The 17,999-nt window shown below is 58.7% G+C and overlaps 2 protein-coding genes across 6 annotated transcripts in view; one reads left to right on the top strand and one right to left on the bottom strand.

Annotated features, from left to right (window-relative positions):
• Positions 1–518, top strand: part of PITRM1 (pitrilysin metallopeptidase 1) — a 29,595-nt gene extending 29,077 nt beyond the window's left edge. For all 5 annotated transcript variants that reach the window (XM_082450230.1, XM_082450231.1, XM_082450228.1 and 2 more), the window contains one exon: positions 69–518. In XM_082450230.1, coding sequence (XP_082306356.1) covers positions 69–162 — 94 coding nt within the window. In that variant the 3' untranslated portion in view covers positions 163–518. The remainder of the gene's footprint in view (positions 1–68) is intronic.
• Positions 519–1,112: 594 nt separating this feature from the next.
• The window catches only part of PFKP (phosphofructokinase, platelet), a 73,168-nt gene continuing 56,281 nt past the window's right edge, over positions 1,113–17,999 (bottom strand). The window contains exons 17-22 of the mRNA XM_082450244.1: positions 7,753–7,917; positions 6,551–6,612; positions 6,116–6,227; positions 5,016–5,115; positions 1,531–1,633; positions 1,113–1,447 (exon numbers count right to left, since the gene is read on the bottom strand). Of these exons, the coding sequence (XP_082306370.1) occupies positions 1,300–1,447; positions 1,531–1,633; positions 5,016–5,115; positions 6,116–6,227; positions 6,551–6,612; positions 7,753–7,917 (690 nt within the window). The 3' untranslated portion in view covers positions 1,113–1,299. The remainder of the gene's footprint in view (positions 1,448–1,530; positions 1,634–5,015; positions 5,116–6,115; positions 6,228–6,550; positions 6,613–7,752; positions 7,918–17,999) is intronic.

Here is a 17,999-nt window from a genome sequence, read left to right as displayed (position 1 = left end):
GGTGGTTTAGTGCCCAGACCCTGCGCCCCTCGCTGGTGCCTGAGTGACTCCCACCCGTCCACCTGCAGGTACCTGGGCGCCGGGAGGAGCACACACGGCGTGGCTCTGCTCGGACCAGACAATGCGAGCATCGCCAAGGACCCGTCGTGGGTGATTAGGTAGCAGATGACCCTGACTCCATGGGACTTGGCCCAGCCTTAGGCCTCCTGACACTGAGCTCTGTGCTTTTCTGACCTTTAAGTTATTATTTTTTTGCAAAACTCTTGATCATATGTATATGTATACAGCATTCTTATGATTTTGCCTAAGGTATTGCCTGGCAAGTCAAGTCAGACGAAAACGTTTCTGTCTTGAAGAAGGAAATAGAGTGATCACGAAGAAATTAACTGAAATAATCATGCACTAAGTGCCAGAGATGCACAGATTATAGTTTTTAAGACTGTCTAATGCTATGAATGCTTATTTTACCTATTAATCCTAGAACACATACTTTAAAAATAAAAGGTGACTCTGACCTACCTATGCTTTATAGTCATCATTATTTTAAATCACTTTTTGTTAAAGCAGTTTTTAGGGCCTTTATGGAGAAATGCACGAGCCAAGGGACAGAGGTGTCCCGACGTCTGCTCTCCACTCACCCCAGCGGCGGGGCCATACCAAGGCAGCGGAGCAGCGGGTGCGGTGGTCCGGCCTGGAGGACGCGGGGCTGGGGAACGGCATCAACTTTGACTCCGGGATCTGACTCCTCCACCCCGTCACGCTGTCAGACAGAATGGAAACTGCCGGCCCTGCCTTGAAAGGAACTGAATCCCCTCCTCCGCCTCCTCCAGGCGCACAGCAGGGGCAGAGGAGCTCATGTCTAAAGACTCAGGTGCGCATCCACCCCCGCCCCCCCGGGGGGTATCACCTTACCTGGTGCACTTGGCGAGTCACCCACGCACCTGCCAGCCAGTCAGAGCACCACCTCTTTCCTCCGGGTGCCTCTGTCCTTGCCTGTCTCCTGGCTCCCCAGAAAACATGTGCCTGTATCTGCCGACAAAACCCTGAGAGCCACTCACACACCCCGAGGTTTTCAACTCCCACTTAGAAAACAAAGAAACCAGGCACTGTGGTTGGCTTTTAGCAAACGTTTAATTCTGCAGGATCCACAGTTGGTGAAGCAGGACACAGAAGACAGCACTGCTGACACCCCGTGCCGGGGGCCAGGGAAGGCGGGCCGCGCTCAGGGTTCACTTGGACAATGCTCGCGTAAAGTGCTCATAAATAACTTAAACATTACAAAACGGGCAGGTGGGGCATCTAGATGGTGGCAGGCTCCTCGGGGCCACGGGGCTGCACGGGCTCCAGCTGGCCCGCATCCGACACCTCGAAGCTGGCCTTGTACTTGGCCAGGATCTTCATGAGGGGCCGCAGCTTCAGCCACCACTGCTCCTTGGGGATCCTGTGCCTGCGGGAGGGGGAGGGGTGGCTGAGCAGGGCCTGGGCCCCCCACCCAGCGGGCCTCCCTCCCCCAGGGCCCTGTGCACTTACTCGAAGTCTGTCTCCTTCTTCAGCTCGGCCACAGGCTGGAAGAGCAGGTTTCTTTTGCTTATTCCCAGCACACAGACGGAATCGTCACTTACAAATCTTTTTCCTATAAGACAGAAAAATGATGATGTAAGAAAATAAGGGGGTGAAGTCAAGGTAACGGCACAAATAACCAAGGTCTGGAGTGAAGGGAGGGCGAAGTGCTGCAGGCACTGAAAAGAAAAGAGGGTATTACGAAGATTTTCATGGTAAGTTTTCTGAAAATTTAGATGAATTGAGAATTTCGTGGAAAATAAAAGACAGATTCAAGGAACAAACACCAGCAGGTCTATAAACACTGAAGAAATTCAGCTGTCAGCTTTCCCTGCACAGAAAGCAGAGCTGGGATGCAGGTAGAGGTTTAGCAAACATCCAAAAATCAAAACAAAACTTGCCTTAGAAATGCTCTCCCCGGGGAACCCCCCGGCCTCTTAAAAGCTAGAACAAGGCTGCCCACCCCCTGCAATGGACAGGGACAGAGTGGATGGGGCCAGCCTGCAGTGAGAAGAGCATGCACAGCTGGGGGTGTCGGGGACGCACCCCAGGAAAGCAAGGTGGGCTTAGCACTAGCAAGTCGGCTGAAGGAAATTCAAGTGACTGTCTCATTCGACTCAAAAGTGTTATAGCCTTCACGACTGGAAAACTACTTAATGAACATCAGAGGTATCCAGTAACTATCAAAGACCATCAGCAAATAATAAGTTGCAGAAAGAAAGACTTCAGTTAAATATTAGTAAGAATTCTCGGTCATGAAACATTGAAGGCATTCCTTGTGCCATTAGGGTCGAGAACAAGACGAGTTCTGCTGTCACTATGTCAGGATTTCTCTGGAGGGAACACAAACACCCACAAAAAGTATCAAGGGAAAAACCAAAAAGGTCGTATACAGATGCCATATGTGTGGATAATAACCAAAAGAAAAAAAATCTACAAATAATTACTAGAATTAAGAGAGTGTGTAGAAAGTTACTGATTGCAAAAATCAGAGTACAAAAATGAGTGGTATTTCTGTACACCAGCTATAAGAAACTAATACCATTTGCAATAATATATATTTTTAATAAATTTATTTATTTTTGGTTACATTGGGTCTTCATTGCTGCTCCCAGGCTTTCCCTAGTTGCAGTGAGCAGGGGCTACTCTTTGTTGTGGCACGTGGGCTTCTCATTGTGGTGGCTTCTCTTGTTGCAAAGTACGGGCTCAGTAGTTGTGGCTCACGGGCTCTAGAGTGCAGGCTCATGGCGCACGGGCTTAGTTGCTCCGCGGCATGTGGGAACTTCCCAGACCAGGGATTGAACCTGTGTCCCCTGCATTGGTAGGGGGATTCTTAACCACTGCACCACCAGGGAAGTCCCATACAATAATTTATTTTTAAAATCACTAAGTCAGGAATAAACTTATCAAAAGATATGCAAGATCTTTATGTAAAACAATGCTTTGATAAGATAACAAAAGGCCTAAATATATGGAGATTAAATGTTCATGAGTTAGAAGTTCAGTTCTTTAGAAATGTCAATTCTTCCTCCAAATGATTTATATTTAAATGTAACCACCACCCCCCCCTCCCAAAAAAAATCCAACATAATTGATGGGACCTTGACACAAAGGGCCAGGAATAGCCAAAACTGGAAGAAGGCCCAGGTAGGACTTGCCCTACTAGGTATTAGTAATTGTTCACAAAACTGGAACATTGGCACGGATCGGTAACTGAATGCCAAAACATCAACCTAACAATCCAGAAATAGTCCCTTATGTTTTTGGATACCTGATCTATGATGGAGTTTATACTGCAGGGTGGGGGAAAAAAATGGATTTTTCAATGACTGGCACTCAACTGAACACATGGAAAATATTACACCTTAAACTGCATATCAGTTCAAGTGGATTAAAGAACTAAATGTAAGAGGTGAATATTTTAGTAACACAAAAAGCTCAAATTTTCAAGGACAAAGTTAAAAAAATTGGGTACATTAAAATTAAGAGCACTTGGGATTTCCCTGGTGGTCCAGTGGTAGAGAATCCGCCTTCCAATGCAGGGGACACGGGTTCGATCCCTGGTTGGGGAACTAGGTTCCCACATGCCACGTGGCAGCTAAGCCCAGGCACCACAACTTCCGAGCTTGTGCCGCGCGCTGCAAACTACAGAGCCCACGCACCCTGGAACCCACGCGTCACAACTAGAGAGAGAACCCGCACGCCACAACTAGAGAGAAGCCCACGTGCCACAACGAAAGATCCCACGTGCCGCAGCTGAGACCCAGTGCAGCCAAAAAAAAAAAATGTAAAAAGTAAAATGAGTGTTAAAAAAGCACCTCATTAAAAGATAACCTTGCAGAAAATGACAGGGTTTGCCACAAATGGGAGAGACACGTCTGCAACATGTGACTTCGACAGAATATAAAATATGAACTTCCTTATAAAATATTAAAAATTCCTCTAAAATAATCAAAATATTTTTAAATCCTAAGAAATGATACAGACAAAACAAGAAATCATCAGATAACATGAAGCAGTAACAGAATAAACAAGAATGATCCGTAGGCAGGAAGGGCCTGGCGCTTCCCTCATAACCTAGAGGTTTAGCCACTTACAGCCGCGGGGGTGGGGGGGGGCCTGTCTCAGTCCCACCCAGCGTCACAGCAATACTTCAAAGGTGACGGGTCCATCGGGTGTGGCCCAGGGAGGGAGGGGATCGCGCCCCACAGGCGAGCCTGTGGTGGGTGAGACTGGTCTGGAGAACCGGCCCACTCCCGGGTCAGGGCGGGACCGAGGCCCTGGTCCAGCCGGGTGGCAGGAGGGCAAAGGTGGGCCACGGCGATGGTCTCAGAAGCCGGCCCTACAGCCGCATCAGAGGCAGGTCAGGAAAACGCACTCTGCTTCTCTCACCTAAACCACAAAACCAGAGCCTTTGAAGGTTTAATCCTACAAAGAGAAACCCTGAAGGAGAGCCGGGGAATGACATCACCAAATCCCAACGTTGCTGCCAGTGGGACGGAGTCAAACGTGGAGGGAGGACCCGCCAAGGAGGACATAGTCCAGGCACCTCCCCATCCTCCGTCATTTTCTCCAAAAAGAGGCCGTAAGGAGTCAATGAAGAAGCCAAGTATCTTAAGTAAAAGCCAGTTCAGAGCGTCCACGAGGCAAAGAAACACAGCCAGGAAAGCTCCCATCTGGGGCCTTGCTGGCGGAGCCCTCACGAGCTGGCAGTCTTCCATTAAAGGAAGACAGATGTTGCCACGTGACTGGAATGCCTCCCTCAGTAATGAGCATTTTGTTTCATTAGTTACTTTTATTCCTAATTATAACCTGAGCCTTAAGCAGCAGCCGCAGAGTTGAGTGAGAGCTGGTTCTGTCCCGTGCAGTCCCAGGCCGGGTGGAAGCCAGGGAGAAACCGGGGCCCGGAGCACGGCCCCCCCAGCGCTGCGGCCGCCCCGCTGCCCACTTGGTACCTCTCCCCGCAGACTCCTTCAGCTTCGTGCTGATCCACTGCATGGCTCGGGCGGAAATTTTGGTTCCAAAGTTTCTATCAAATGGAGAAGGCGCCCCACCCTGTTGGTGGTTAGAAGTACCTGAATGTTAGTTACACAGCGACACCTTTCTGACTGTTAGTTTTTTTAAATGGAATAGAAATTAAAATGACTGTTTAACAAAATTCACATCACATTTCTGAGAGACTCAAATTTGTAATGGGTTTTGGGGAGTTCTTGTTGCATATTTCTATCTCCTTGTATATGGCTGGGACCAAACAAACCAAAACAAACCCCATAACTCCTGCAGCCAAAGCCCAGCCCATCAGGCATCTCAGTGCTTCCCCGAAGGAGGAGGCTTTTAATCAACCAACTGGTCAACAAGCATCTTTGTTAGTTTAGAATCTTCAGCAGGATTCCTTAACCTTGTTTTGGGGTGGGTTACGGGGATGGGGAGAGGTGGTCACAGTTCCTTTAAGAATCTGATCAACTCTGTGGGCTCGCTTTCACAAAGGCGCACACATGCCCACCAGTCAGTCCATCATGTAGTTTCAGGGGATTCAGTGCATTAATGGGCCCTGGGCTACAAGTTCCTAAGACACAGGACTGAGCGGTGGTGATGGACAGGCCTGCCGTCAGGGGACCGGGTCCCTCCATGCCCGCCGCCTGCCTTGTCGTCTGGGTGCATTTACATGTGTACCCCAAGATTCTTCCCAAATCGCTCCAATTTGATGCAAATCTCAAAGAAGTATCATCTGTCTGAGATTCCAGTTGAAATGGGTAATAAGGCCTGATACTGAATCAAGTACTTAATTTGAATGTCTATCCACTCAACTGGTGTCACTATTTATATGAAAGTAGATGGCTTTCCTTAAAAAGCCCATCTGCCCAAATATCACAAACAGTGGAAAGGATTCCTGAGGCTGGTGATATCTGGTGTAACAATAACACAGTTCAGATGTTGATTTTAATCATCTTGGAATTTACCCATGAATACACATTTTTTTCCAAAATGGCTAAAATAGGACACCCATCTGAGAAAAGTCACAGGCATCTGGCCCCCTCCCTAGCCCGCGGCCCACCTGCTGCATGTGACCCAGCACGTTCTTCCTGCAGTCGAACACCCCCTTGCCCTCCTCTGAGTAGAGCTGGTAGATGAAGTCGGTGGTGTAGTTCTCACTGCAGCTCTCGTTCCTGAAACACACGGCAGCTTGCTCCCATCCTGCCCGCCGCTGCACACGGCCTTCTCTATCAAGGTCAGCGGCTTAGTTAAAGAAATGACTTGCAGAATCTTAAACAAGAAAACTGACTACACAGCAAAAATGAATTTTTAAAAATTACCGTCCAATTATTTAAATGCCCACAAGTCTGAACACAAAGCAGCACAGTGACTCCGCTCATTTCTGCAGGATTCAGAGCGAGATCGTGCAGAGAAGTGGCCGCTCGCGGGGGGTTAGGCGAAGCGGGTTCTTTCTGAGCAGCCGGGGCTCAGCTGGGGGCAGCCAGAGGCCCCTTACCTGAGCACGAGTCCCCTCTGGATGGTGGTCTTCATCTTCTCCGTCAGGTGCTCCACGTTGGACTAGGAAAGAGTGTTCCCTTAGGACACTTTTATTAAGTGCCTACTGTGTGCCGGGTACTGTCCGGCCCTGTGACAGTGGCAGCGGGGAAGTCGGGGCAGCTGCTCCGAGTTCACCTCGTAGCGGAGAGGACAGCAGACGAGTGACGTATCAGCTAGTGACAAACGCCAGGGAACCTGTAACCCAGCAGCCCACGGCCACGGCAGGGGGAGGGGGGTGTCACTGAGTCAGTGCCACGCATGGCGTCCATGGGAGGCGCTTGCCCAGATGAACGGTTTCCCTTGAACACATCAGTGTGTGTATTCCATGTACTCGCCTAGAGCTGATACTTTCCTCCGCTGCTCCTTATCCATTTCCATGACAGTGTTTTCTATCTCAGAGAAAAATACCTGTTACCTCACTATACAGAAACTCGCAAAACTGCCTACCAAGCATTTTCAGGCCAGGAGAAACCTAGAGACTCAAATCGGTGCACAAATTTTCTAAGGAAGGACTACTGTGTCTTGAGAAAGAAAATGTGCAAGAAAGGGAGAGAGTGACACAAAAGCAAACATGTTTAGAAAGAAGCACGCTGCAGGTAGTGAGTGTATTTCCTGTCCTGGCTTTAGCTGAAAACACCTACTTTGCTGCGTCCCTGCCTGGTCAAGCCTCCCCAGTGGGCGCCGGGCAACCCTCATTAAGTCCTGCGGTCCCAAGGGACGAAGGGCTCCTCCGGGCAGGGGTGCTGTCCTCCAGCTGCTGCACATTTCGCCCCACTCAGCCCCACAGGGACACCCGAGCTCTGGCCATTGTGTGTACCCCACAGCCTGGACATCCGTAGCCATCAGCCGGCAAAGCACCGGGCCCCCTGAACACGTCCGCGTCCCTGTGGGTGTGGGGCCTTCCCAGGAAGGGCGATAACTGCTTCATAGACAAGAGTGTAAGAGACAGAAACTTACAAGCTTGGGTTAAAGAGCAGCAGGTGCCCTGAAATGTGTCTGTTCCTGCTGTTACCCTGTCACTGCGGACAGAGCCCTAACGCGTCACTGGCGTGAGTGCAGTCAGGGAACGAGGAGGGGGAGGCGGGTGCCCGAACCTGGCGCATCACCAGCGCCTCTGTCGACCCATCAGGCGGCAGCACCCCCAGCCCTGTGTCCGCGTACCTGCAGGTCCCGGATGTCGAAAGGCTCCTCGAAGATGTAGGCGGCATCGGCGCCGGCAGCCAGCGCCCCCATGTTGGCCAGGTAGCCGCAGTAGCCCCCCATGGTCTCGATGATGAAGACGCGGCGCTTGGTCCCACTGGCCGACTGCTTGATGCGGTCACACGTCTGCACAGAAGGACACGGTCAGGCCACGTGCGACACCACCCCACAGCCCGGCCCTGACCTCGGTCGGTGCGCTGGGGCCCCCGCGCCCTCTGCCCGCGGGCTCGCGGGGCTGCGCTGCCGGGCTTGTCGGGCTCGGGCAGCGGGCAAATCCCTTGCTTTATTTTCTCCTGGAAAGCCCCGAGGACGCTTGGATCTGGCTGTCCTCAGTCTATCCCTGGACTACCTCCCGTGGGGCACCTCTCCCCAGAGCCGGACGATGGTTCCAGACCTGCCCCCGGAAGACTCGCCGATACACAGATGGCCGTCCGCCCCCCCCACCAGGAAACGCCTGCACCGGGCCCTCGGGGACACAGAAACCCGTCCAGCCGCCGTCCTCTCTCGGGGGAGCCTGCGAGGCCGCTGCCCTGGTCTGTCCACCACACACGCTCGTGTCCGCATCTGGCCTCGCTCAGCCCTTCAGAAGCATCACACCAGTCCCCGCCGCCCGCCCCAGGGGCCTCTCACGGCCTGCTCGTGGGGGCTGGACTGCGGCCCCCAAAAACACCCAGGGCCTCGTGCCTGGAACCTGAGACCGAGCCCTTATGTGGGAATGAAATCCAGGATACGTGGTCGCCAGGACTGCAGGTCCCCTCTGCCAGGGGCTCTGGTGACACCTCGAGGCCTCTCTCCACAGTACAGGTTTCTGCAACTGAGTAATTCTCTGATTCGGGGGTGGGGTGCCTTCCTCGCTAGACTGCCAATCCCATGAAGACGGGAATCGCACAGTCAGCGCTCAGTTAGTGTCTGACAACGAAAGAAAGAAAAGCAGGCAGCATCCTGCCCCATCCATCAGCCAGTCACGGGTAACCGTACAGGGTTCCCTAAATCCGTCCGAACAGCTCTGCGTCCAGAGTGAAATCTTAAATGGGGGGTCGGGGTGGGGGCTTGGGAGACCAGGGGTCACGTTTCGGGGAAAAGAGGTTTGTGCACCGAAGTATAACACCGCCAATGGGAGGTCCTCACTCCAGTGCCTCGGGTTAAACGTGAAGGAGCGCTTTGATGAACAAACACAGGCTCCCTTCCATCATTCCTGACTATACTTTCAGTGTGTTTGATGCATCATCACCCTCCCCAGTTAGATTGATTTAATCAAAATTCAGTGCGTGCTTCAGCCGGTGGGCAGCTCCGCGTTCTCCAGGAGCCAAGATGGGAAGAAGAAATCGCATCAAGGCGACCCATCTTGTCTTCCCGGTACTTAGGCGGGGATGCGGGTGCCCGGCAGTGTGAGGGTCACAGGGGGCGGGAGGGTTTCCACGGGCTCCTTTACGTGGCCTTCAAGCACTTAAACCTCCCTGCCTGGTCTTTGTCTCAGAGGAATTCAGGGCTGGGGGGTGCACAGGCCCCTCCCAGAGCTGCAGGTCACGTGGGTTCCTTTCCTGACCCAGCCTGACACTGAAGGCAGAGAGTCACCGTCACTAACGCAGAGAGCAGCTCTGTAACCACCTAAGGGCAAAGCCCCTCTCCTGCGAGGCGAGTACCTGCGTCTCGGCCCGACTCAGACGGTGAAGAGGGAGCCACTGCGGGCACCTGACAGCTGACACGGCCTGGGCGGCTGGGAGCCCCGGGGAGCCAGGCGCTTAAACGCCTGTCAACTCTCTCATTCACCCAGGTTGTGTCTGAGGCTTGAGTTCACTTGATCTAAAAATAGCAAGTCCTCCCGGCAGCGTCTCATCCAATTACCGAGAGCAGGGCTGGCACGGAAGAGGCCGCAGGACCGCGCGCCCCAGTCCCTGGTGGGTGGTACAGGGCGGGCTGGCTCTGACTTCTGGGGTGAGAGGAGGGCATCCAGGAGGGCCGACGCCCCTGCCCGGCCCGGACCAGCCCTGCCGCCACGGCCGCTGCGGGAACATCCCCTCTCGCCCAGCGCTGGCGCCCTCTGGCGGGGACAGAGGATTCCCCAAGAAAAATCCCCGGGAATTCTCCACTGGAGGAAAATCCTCAAGTTATTCAAAGTCCCAGAACTGCTCACATTTTGCCACGTGGGTGTTGTAAACATAAAGCCCAATGTGAAAAGATGAGGTGGCGCTTGGAAGGGCGTTAAGATGGGAAAGAGCGCATGGGCTCGGGCACGAAGACACCTCGGCGCGCAGTTACGCACCCCCTTGGGGGTTCCCATCCACAAGGCGCAGGCGGCTGGTGAGGCCGGGTGGCGGGTGACACGTGCCAGGTAGGGGCGGGAGGGTGACAGTGAGGGCGGGCGTCTGGAGGTGCAGACAACGCCCTGCGGAGGAGTGGGGGGGATGCCCGCCCTCACCAGCATCTATGGCCGGGGCTACCTGATGGAAGCGGGGGGGCTAAGTGCTGGGCCCGCGGAGCCCCCATCTTGGGGAGCAGAATGCCCCAGACGTGCCCGTCGGCCTGGACGGCGGAGGTCCTGGTGACGGCCTCCCCGCCTTGCAGTCAGAGCCTGCACTGAACCGCTCTTTCCCAGTGGTCTGTGCCCAGCTGAGCGCGAGAACCCTCCAGCACAGAGGGCTCTGAACCTCTGTGGGGGGGAGGGGGGGCTTGATGGGGCAGGACACGCCCCAGAGCAGAAGCCGGGTGGGCGGGGCTCGGAGGCGCTGGCCCCGCAGAGCGCGGGTGACACCTCAGCTGCTGGACCCCCACTCGGATGAGGAGGGGAGGGGCTGCGGGTGAAGCCCCCGAGGGCAGCGCCCTCACACTACAAGGAAGGGCGTCTCCTCCCCGTGGCCCGCGGCTGGACTCTCACGCCCCTTGGGACCGTCTACACTCCCCTGCCCCAACCTGCTCCATGTCCCGTCTCCTCCAGCGGACCACGCGGCCAGCTCGTCACCTGGGGACCTGGCAGCAGCCTCACCACACTGGAAGGCACCTCAGGCCTCTGGTCTAGGGGGTGCAGGAGCAGGGGTCACCCAGAGCCCCCATGGAACAGCCTATTTTTAGTCGGCACAGGTGGGCTCACCCCCCGGGCTCACCCCGCCCCCCAGGGAAAGAGAAGCTGGGTGGGAAGTGACGCAAACTTGAGCTGACGGTAAACTGGACTCATTTGTCCTGGAAGATCGGATGGGGTCCCCCTTCCGTTTCTCCTTGAGGGGGAAAGACAGACCCTACGGGTTCCACCTGATGGGCTGTCTTCTTGCGGCAAAGAAACAAACCACGACGGCAAACACAGAAGCTCTTACTTCCATGACCACATTCAGTCCGCTGTCACAGCCCACGCTCAGGTCTGTGCCTGGGACGTTGTTGCTAACAGTGGCGGGCACCACGCAAACGAGGACACAAAACTCCGGGTAGCTATCGCACTCCTTCAACAGCCCAGCGAGCTGTGGAGAGCCTGAAGCAGGATGGGTACGGGGTCAGAGGGAACGTGCATCCATGTGGTCAAAGGGGACACAGAAGTGGGGGACCTGGGGTGCAGGAGGGGAGACTCAGAAGTGGGGGCCCAGGGGTGCAGGGGGGGACATGTAGTGCAGGAGGGCAGACCCAGCAGTGGGGGGATGTGGGGTGCAGGAGGGGTGATCCAGCAGTGGGGGGACATGGAGTGCAGGAGGGGAGACTCAGAACTGGGGGGTCTGGGGTGCAGGAGGGGGGACCCAGCAGTGGGGGGCACATGGAGTGCAGGAGGGGAGACTCAGAAGTGGGACACCTGGGGTGCATCAGGGGGAACCCAGCAGTGGGGGGACATGGGGTGCAGCAGGGGGGAACCAGCAGTGGCGGACCAGAGGTACAGGAGGGGGGACCCAGCAGTGGGGGGACATGGAGTGCAGGAGGGAAGACCCAGCCGGGGGGAGACATGGGGTGCAGGAGGGGAGACACAAAAGTGGGGCATGTGAGGTGCAGGAGGGGGGACCCAGCAGTGGGGGGACATGGGGTGCAGGAGGGGGGACCTAGCAGTGGGGGCACATGGGGTGCAGCAGGGGGAACTCAGCAGTGGGGAGATACGGGGTGCAGGAGGGGAGACACAAAAGTGGGATGCATGGGGTGCAGGAGGGGGGACCCAGCAGTGGGGGGCCAGAGGTACAGGAGGGGGGACCCAGGAGTAGGGGGACATGGGGTGCAGGAGGGGACCCAGCAGTGGGGGGACATGAAGTACAGGAGGGGAGACTCGGAAGTGGGGGGCATGGGGTGCAGGAGGAGAAACCCAGCAGTGGGGGTACGTGGAGTGCAGGAGGGGGGGCCCAGCAGTGGGGGACATGGGGTGCAGGAGAGGGGGCCCAGCAGTGGGGGGACATGGGGTGCAGGAGGGAACCAGCAGTGGGGGTACATGGAGTGGAGGGGAGACACAAAAGTGGGGCAACTGGGGTGCAGGAGGGGTGACCCAGCAGTGGGGGCACATGGAGTGCAGGAGGGGAGACTCAGAATTGGGGAGACATGGGGTGCAGGAGGAGAGACACAGAAGTGGAGGGCCTGGGGTGCAGGAGGGGGGCCCAGCAGTGGGGGACATGGAGTGGAGGGGAGACTCAGAAGTGGGGGGCAAGGGGTGCAGGAGGGGGACCCAGCAGTGGGGGGATGTGAAGTACAGGAGGGGAGACTCGGAAGTGGGGGGCATGGGGTGCAGGAGGAGAGACCCAGCAGTGGGGGTACATGGAGTGCAGAAGGGGGGGCCCAGCAGTGGGGGACATGGGGTGCAGGAGAGGTGGCCCAGCAGTGGGGAACATGGGGTGCAGGAGGGTGAACCCAGCAGTGGGGGGACATGAAGTGCAGGAGGAGAGACTCGGAAGTGGGGGGCCCAGGGTGCAGGAGGGGGGACATAGCAGTGGGGGGACATGGGGTGCAGGAGGGGAGAGTCAGAAGTGGGGTCCCTGGGGTGCAGGAGGGGGGACCCAGCAGTGGGAAGACATGCGGTGCAAGAGCAGAGACTCAGAAGTGCGGGGACATGGGGTGCAGGAGGGGAGACTCAGAATTGGGTAGACATAGGGTGCAGGAGGAGAGACTCAGAAGTGGAGGACCTGGGGTGCAGGAGGGGGGCCAGCAGTGGGGAGACATGGGGTGCAGGAGGGGTGACACAAAAGTGGGGCGCCTGTGGTGCAGGAGGGGGGACTCAGCAGTGGGGGGACATGGAGTGCAGGAGGGGAGACTCAGAAGGGGGGGTACATGGGGTGCAGGAGCGGAGACTCAGAAGTGGGGGTCCTGGGGTGCAGGAAGGGGGACGCACCAGTCGGGGGACATGGAGTGCAGGAGGGGAGACACAGAAGTGGGGGACCTGGGGTGAAGGAGGGGAGACTCGGATATGGGGTCCCAGGGTGCAGGAGCGGGGACCTAGCAGTGGGGGGACATAGGGTGCAAGAGGGGGGACCCAGCAGTGGGGGGACATGGGGTGCAGGAAGGGAGACTCAGAAGTGGGGCCCCTGAGGTGCAGGAGAGACTCAGATGTGGGGGGACATGGAGTGCAGGAGGGGAGACACAAAAGTGGGGCGTCTGGGGTGCAGGAGGAGGGACCCAGCAGTGGGGAAACATGAAGTGCAGGAGGGGAGACACGGAAGTGGGGGGCCTGGGGTGCAGGAGGGGGGACGCAGCAGTTGGGGGACATGGAGTGCAGGAGGGGAGACTCGGAAGTGGGGGGCATGGGGTCCAGGAGGAGAGACCCAGCAGTGGGGGTACGTGGAGTGCAGGAGGGGGAGCCCAGCAGTGGGGGACATGGGGTGCAGGAGAGGGGGCCCAGCAGTGGGGGGACATGGGGTGTAGGACGGGAGACTCAGAAGTGCGGGGCCTGGGGTGCAGGAAGGGGGACGCACCAGTCGGGGGACATGGAGTGCAGGAGGGGAGACACAGAAGTGGGGGACCTGGGGTGCAGGAGGGAACATTCAGAAGTGGGGGGCCTGGGGTGCAGGAGGGGAGATTCGGATGTGGGGGGCCCAGGGTGCAGTAGAGGGGACCCAGCAGTGGCGGGACATGGAGTGCAGGAGGGGAGACTCAGAAATGGGGGTCCTGGGGTGCAGGAGGGGGGACCCAGCAGTGGGGGCACATGAAGTGCAGAAAGAGACTCGGACGTGGGGGGCCCAGGGTGCAGGAGAGGGGACCCAGCAGTGGGGGGACATGGAGTGCAGGAGGGGAGACTCAGAAGCGGGGGTCCTGGGGTGCAGGAGGGGGAACCCAGCACTGGGGGGACATGAAGTACAGGAGGGGAGATGCGGAAGTGGGGGACCAGGGTGCAGGAGGGGGGACATAGCAGTGGGGAGACATGGGGTGCAGGAGGGGAAAGTCAGAAGTGGAGGACCCGGGGTGCAGGAGGGTGGCCCAGCAGTGGGGAGACATGGGGTGCAGGAGGGGAGACTCAGAAGTGGAGGACCCGGGGTGCAGGAGGGGGGCCCAGCAGTGGGGAGACATGCGTTGCAGAACCGGAGACTCAAGTGGGATGCCTGTGGTGCAGGAGGGGGTATGCAGCAGTCGGGGGACATGGAGTGCAGGAGGGGAGACACAGAAGTGGGGGGCCCTGGGTGCAAGAGGGGGGACCTAGCAGTGGGGGCACATGGGGTGGAGGGGAGACTCAGAAGTGGGGGGCCTGGGGTGCAGGAGGGGGGACCCAGCAGTGGGGGGACATGGGATGCAGGAGGGGAGAGTCAGAAGTGGGGGCCCTGGGGTGCAGGAGGAGGGACGCAGCAGTGGGGAGACATGCGGTGCAGGAGCGGAGACTCAGAAGTGGGGGGACATGGGGTGCAGGAGGGGAGACTCAGAATTGGGGACACATGGGGTGCAGGAGGAGAGACACAGAAAGTGAGGGCCAGGGGTGCAGGAGGGGGGCCCAGCAGTGGGGGACATGGAGTGCAGGAGGGGAGACTTAGAAGTGGGGGCCCAGGGGTGCAGGGAGGGGACAGAGCAGAGGGGGGACATGGGATGCAGGAGGGGAGACCCAACAGTGGGGGTACGTGGAGTGCCGGAGGAGGGGCCCAGCAGTGGGGGGACATGGGGTGCAGGAGAGGGGCCCCAGCAGTGGGGGGACATGGGGTGGAGGAGAGGTGATCCAGCAGTGGGGGAACATGGAGTGCAGGAGGGAAGAGTCAGAAGTGGGGGCCCTGGGGTGCAGGAGGGGGTACAGAGCAGTGGGGGGACATGGGGTGCAGGAGGAGGGACCCAGCAGTGGGGGTATATGGAGTGGAGGAGGGGAGACTGAGAGGAGGGGGGCCTCGAGTGCAGAAGGGGAGACTGAGAAGTGGGGGGACATGGAGTGCAGGAGGGGGTACCTAGCAGTGGGGGGACATGAGGCGCAGGAGGGGAGAGTCAGAAGTGTGGGGACATGGATTGCAGGAGGGGAGACTCAGAAGTGGAGGGCCGGGCGTGCAGGGTGGGACAGAGCAGTGGGGAGACATGTGGTGCAAAAGCGGAGACTCAGATATGGGGGGACATGGAGTGCAGGAGGGGAAACACATAACTGGGGCGCCTGGGGTGCAGCAGGGGGAACCCAGCACTGGGGGGACATGGGGTACAGGAATGAAGACTCGGATGTGGGGGTCCTGGGGTGAAGGAGGGGAGACTCGGATGTGGGGGGTCCAGGGTGCAGGAGCGGGGACCTAGCAGTGGGGGGACATAGGGTGCAAGAGGGTGGACCCAGCAGTGGGGGGACATGGGGTATAGGACGGGAGACTCAGAAGTGGGGCGCCTAAGGTGCAGGAGGGGAGACTTAGATGTGGGGGGACATAGAGTGCAGGAGGGGAGACACAAATGTGGGGCACCTGAGGTGCAGGAGGGGGGATGCAGCAGTCGGGGGACATGGAGTGCAGGAGGGGAGACACAGAAGTGGGGGGCGCAGGGTGTAGGAGGGGGGACCTAGCAGTGGGGGGACATGCGGTGCAGGAGGGAAGACTCAGAGGTGGGGGGCCTGGGGTGCAGGAGGGAAGACTCGGATGTGGGGGGCCCAGGGTGCAGGAGCGGGGACCTAGCAGTGGGGGGACATAGGGTGCAAGAGGGGGGACCCAGCAGTAGGGGGACATGGGGTGCAGGACGGGAAACTCAGAAGTGGGGCACCTGGGGTGCAGGAGGGGGGACCCAGCAGTGGGGGTCCTGAGGTGGAGGGGAGACTCAGATGTGGGGGGACATGGAGTGCAGGAGGGGAGACACAAAAGTGGGGCGCCTGGGGTGCAGGAGGGGGGACGCAGCAGTCAGGGGACATGGTGTGCAGGAGGGGAGACACAGAAGTGGGGGGCCCAGGGTGTAGGAGGGGGACCTAGCAGTGAGGGGACATGGGGTGCAAGAGGGGTGACCCAGCCGTGGGGGGACATGAAGTGCAGGAGGGGACACTCGGAAGTGGGGGGCCCAGGGTGCAGGAGGGGGGACCCAGCCGTGGGGGGACATGAAGTGCAGGAGGGGACACTCGGAAGTGGGGGGCCCAGGGTGCAGGAGGGGGGACCCAGCCGTGGGGGGACATGAAGTGCAGGAGGGGACACTCGGAAGTGGGGGGCCCAGGGTGCAGGAGGGGGGACCTAGCAGTGGGGGGACTTAGGGTGCAGGAGCGGAGACTCAGAAGTGGGGGAACATGGAGTGCAGGAGGGGAGACACAAAAGTTGGGACCCTCGGGTGAAGGAGGGGGGACCCTGCAGCGGGGGAAATTGGGGTGCAGGAGGCGGGACCCAGCAGTGGGGGGACATGAAGTGCAGGAGGGGGGACGCAGCAGTCGGGGGACATGGAGTGAAGGAGGGGAGACACAGAATTGGGGGGCACAGAGTGCTGGAGGGGGGACCTAGCAGTGGGGGGACATGGGTGCAGGAGGGGACATTCAGAAGTGGGGGGCCTGGGGTGCAGGAGGGGAGACTCGGATGTGGGGGGCCCAGGGTGCAGGAGCGGGGACCCAGCAGTGGCGGGACATGGAGTGCAGGAGGGGAGACTCAGAAGTGGGGGTCCTGGGGTGCCGGAGGCGGGACCCAGCAGTGGGGGGACATGGAGTGCAGGAAGGGAGACTCAGGAGGGGGGGGCCTGGGGTGCAGGAGGGGGGACCCAGCAGTTTGGAGACATGCGGTGCAGGAGCAGAGACTCAGAAGTGGCGGGCCTGGGGTGCAGGAGGGGGGACGCAGCAGTCAGGGGACATGGGGTGCAGGAGGGGAGGCACAGAAGTGGGGGGCCCAGGGTGTAGGAGGGGGGACCTAGCAGTGAGGGGACATGGGGTGCAAGAGGGGTGACCCAGCCGTGGGGGGACATGAAGTGCAGGAGGGGACACTCGGAAGTGGGGGGCCCAGGGTGCAGGAGGGGGGACCTAGCAGTGGGGGGACTTCGGGTGCAGGAGGGGAGACTCAGAAGTGGGGGAACATGGAGTGCAGAAGGGGAGACACAAAAGTTGGGCCCCTCGGGTGAAGGAGGGGGGACCCTGCAGTGGGGGGAAATGGGGTGCAGGAGGCGGGACCCAGCAGTGGGGGGACATGAAATGCAGGAGGGGAGACACGGAAGTGGGGGGCCTGGGGTGCAGCAGGGGGCACGCAGCAGTCGGGGGACATGGAGTGAAGGAGGGGAGACAGAATTGGGGGGCACAGAGTGCTGGAGGGGGGACCTAGCAGTGGGGGGACATGGGTGCAGGAGGGGACATTCAGAAGTGGGGGGCCTGGGGTGCAGGAGGGGAGACTCGGATGTGGGGGGCCCAGGGTGCAGGAGAGGGGACCCAGCAGTGGCGGGACATGGAGTGCAGGAGGGGAGACTCAGAAGTGGGGGTCCTGGGGTGCCGGAGGCGGGACCCAGCAGTGGGGGGACATGGAGTGCAGGAAGGGAGACTCAGGAGGGGGGGCCTGGGGTGCAGGAGGGGGGACCCAGCAGTTTGGAGACATGCGGTGCAGGAGCAGAGACTCAGAAGTGGCGGGCCTGGGGTGCAGGAGGGGGGACGCAGCAGTCAGGGGACATGGGGTGCAGGAGGGGAGGCACAGAAGTGGGGGGCCCAGGGTGTAGGAGGGGGGACCTAGCAGTGAGGGGACATGGGGTGCAAGAGGGGTGACCCAGCCGTGGGGGGACATGAAGTGCAGGAGGGGACACTCGGAAGTGGGGGGCCCAGGGTGCAGGAGGGGGGACCTAGCAGTGGGGGGACTTCGGGTGCAGGAGGGGAGACTCAGAAGTGGGGGAACATGGAGTGCAGAAGGGGAGACACAAAAGTTGGGCCCCTCGGGTGA

Source organism: Balaenoptera physalus (assembly GCF_965194825.1).
Source record: "Balaenoptera physalus genome assembly, chromosome: 2".
NCBI lineage: Eukaryota > Metazoa > Chordata > Mammalia > Artiodactyla > Balaenopteridae > Balaenoptera > Balaenoptera physalus.
Note: the sequence above shows the minus strand (reverse complement) of the source record. Positions and strands in the feature narration are given on the sequence as shown.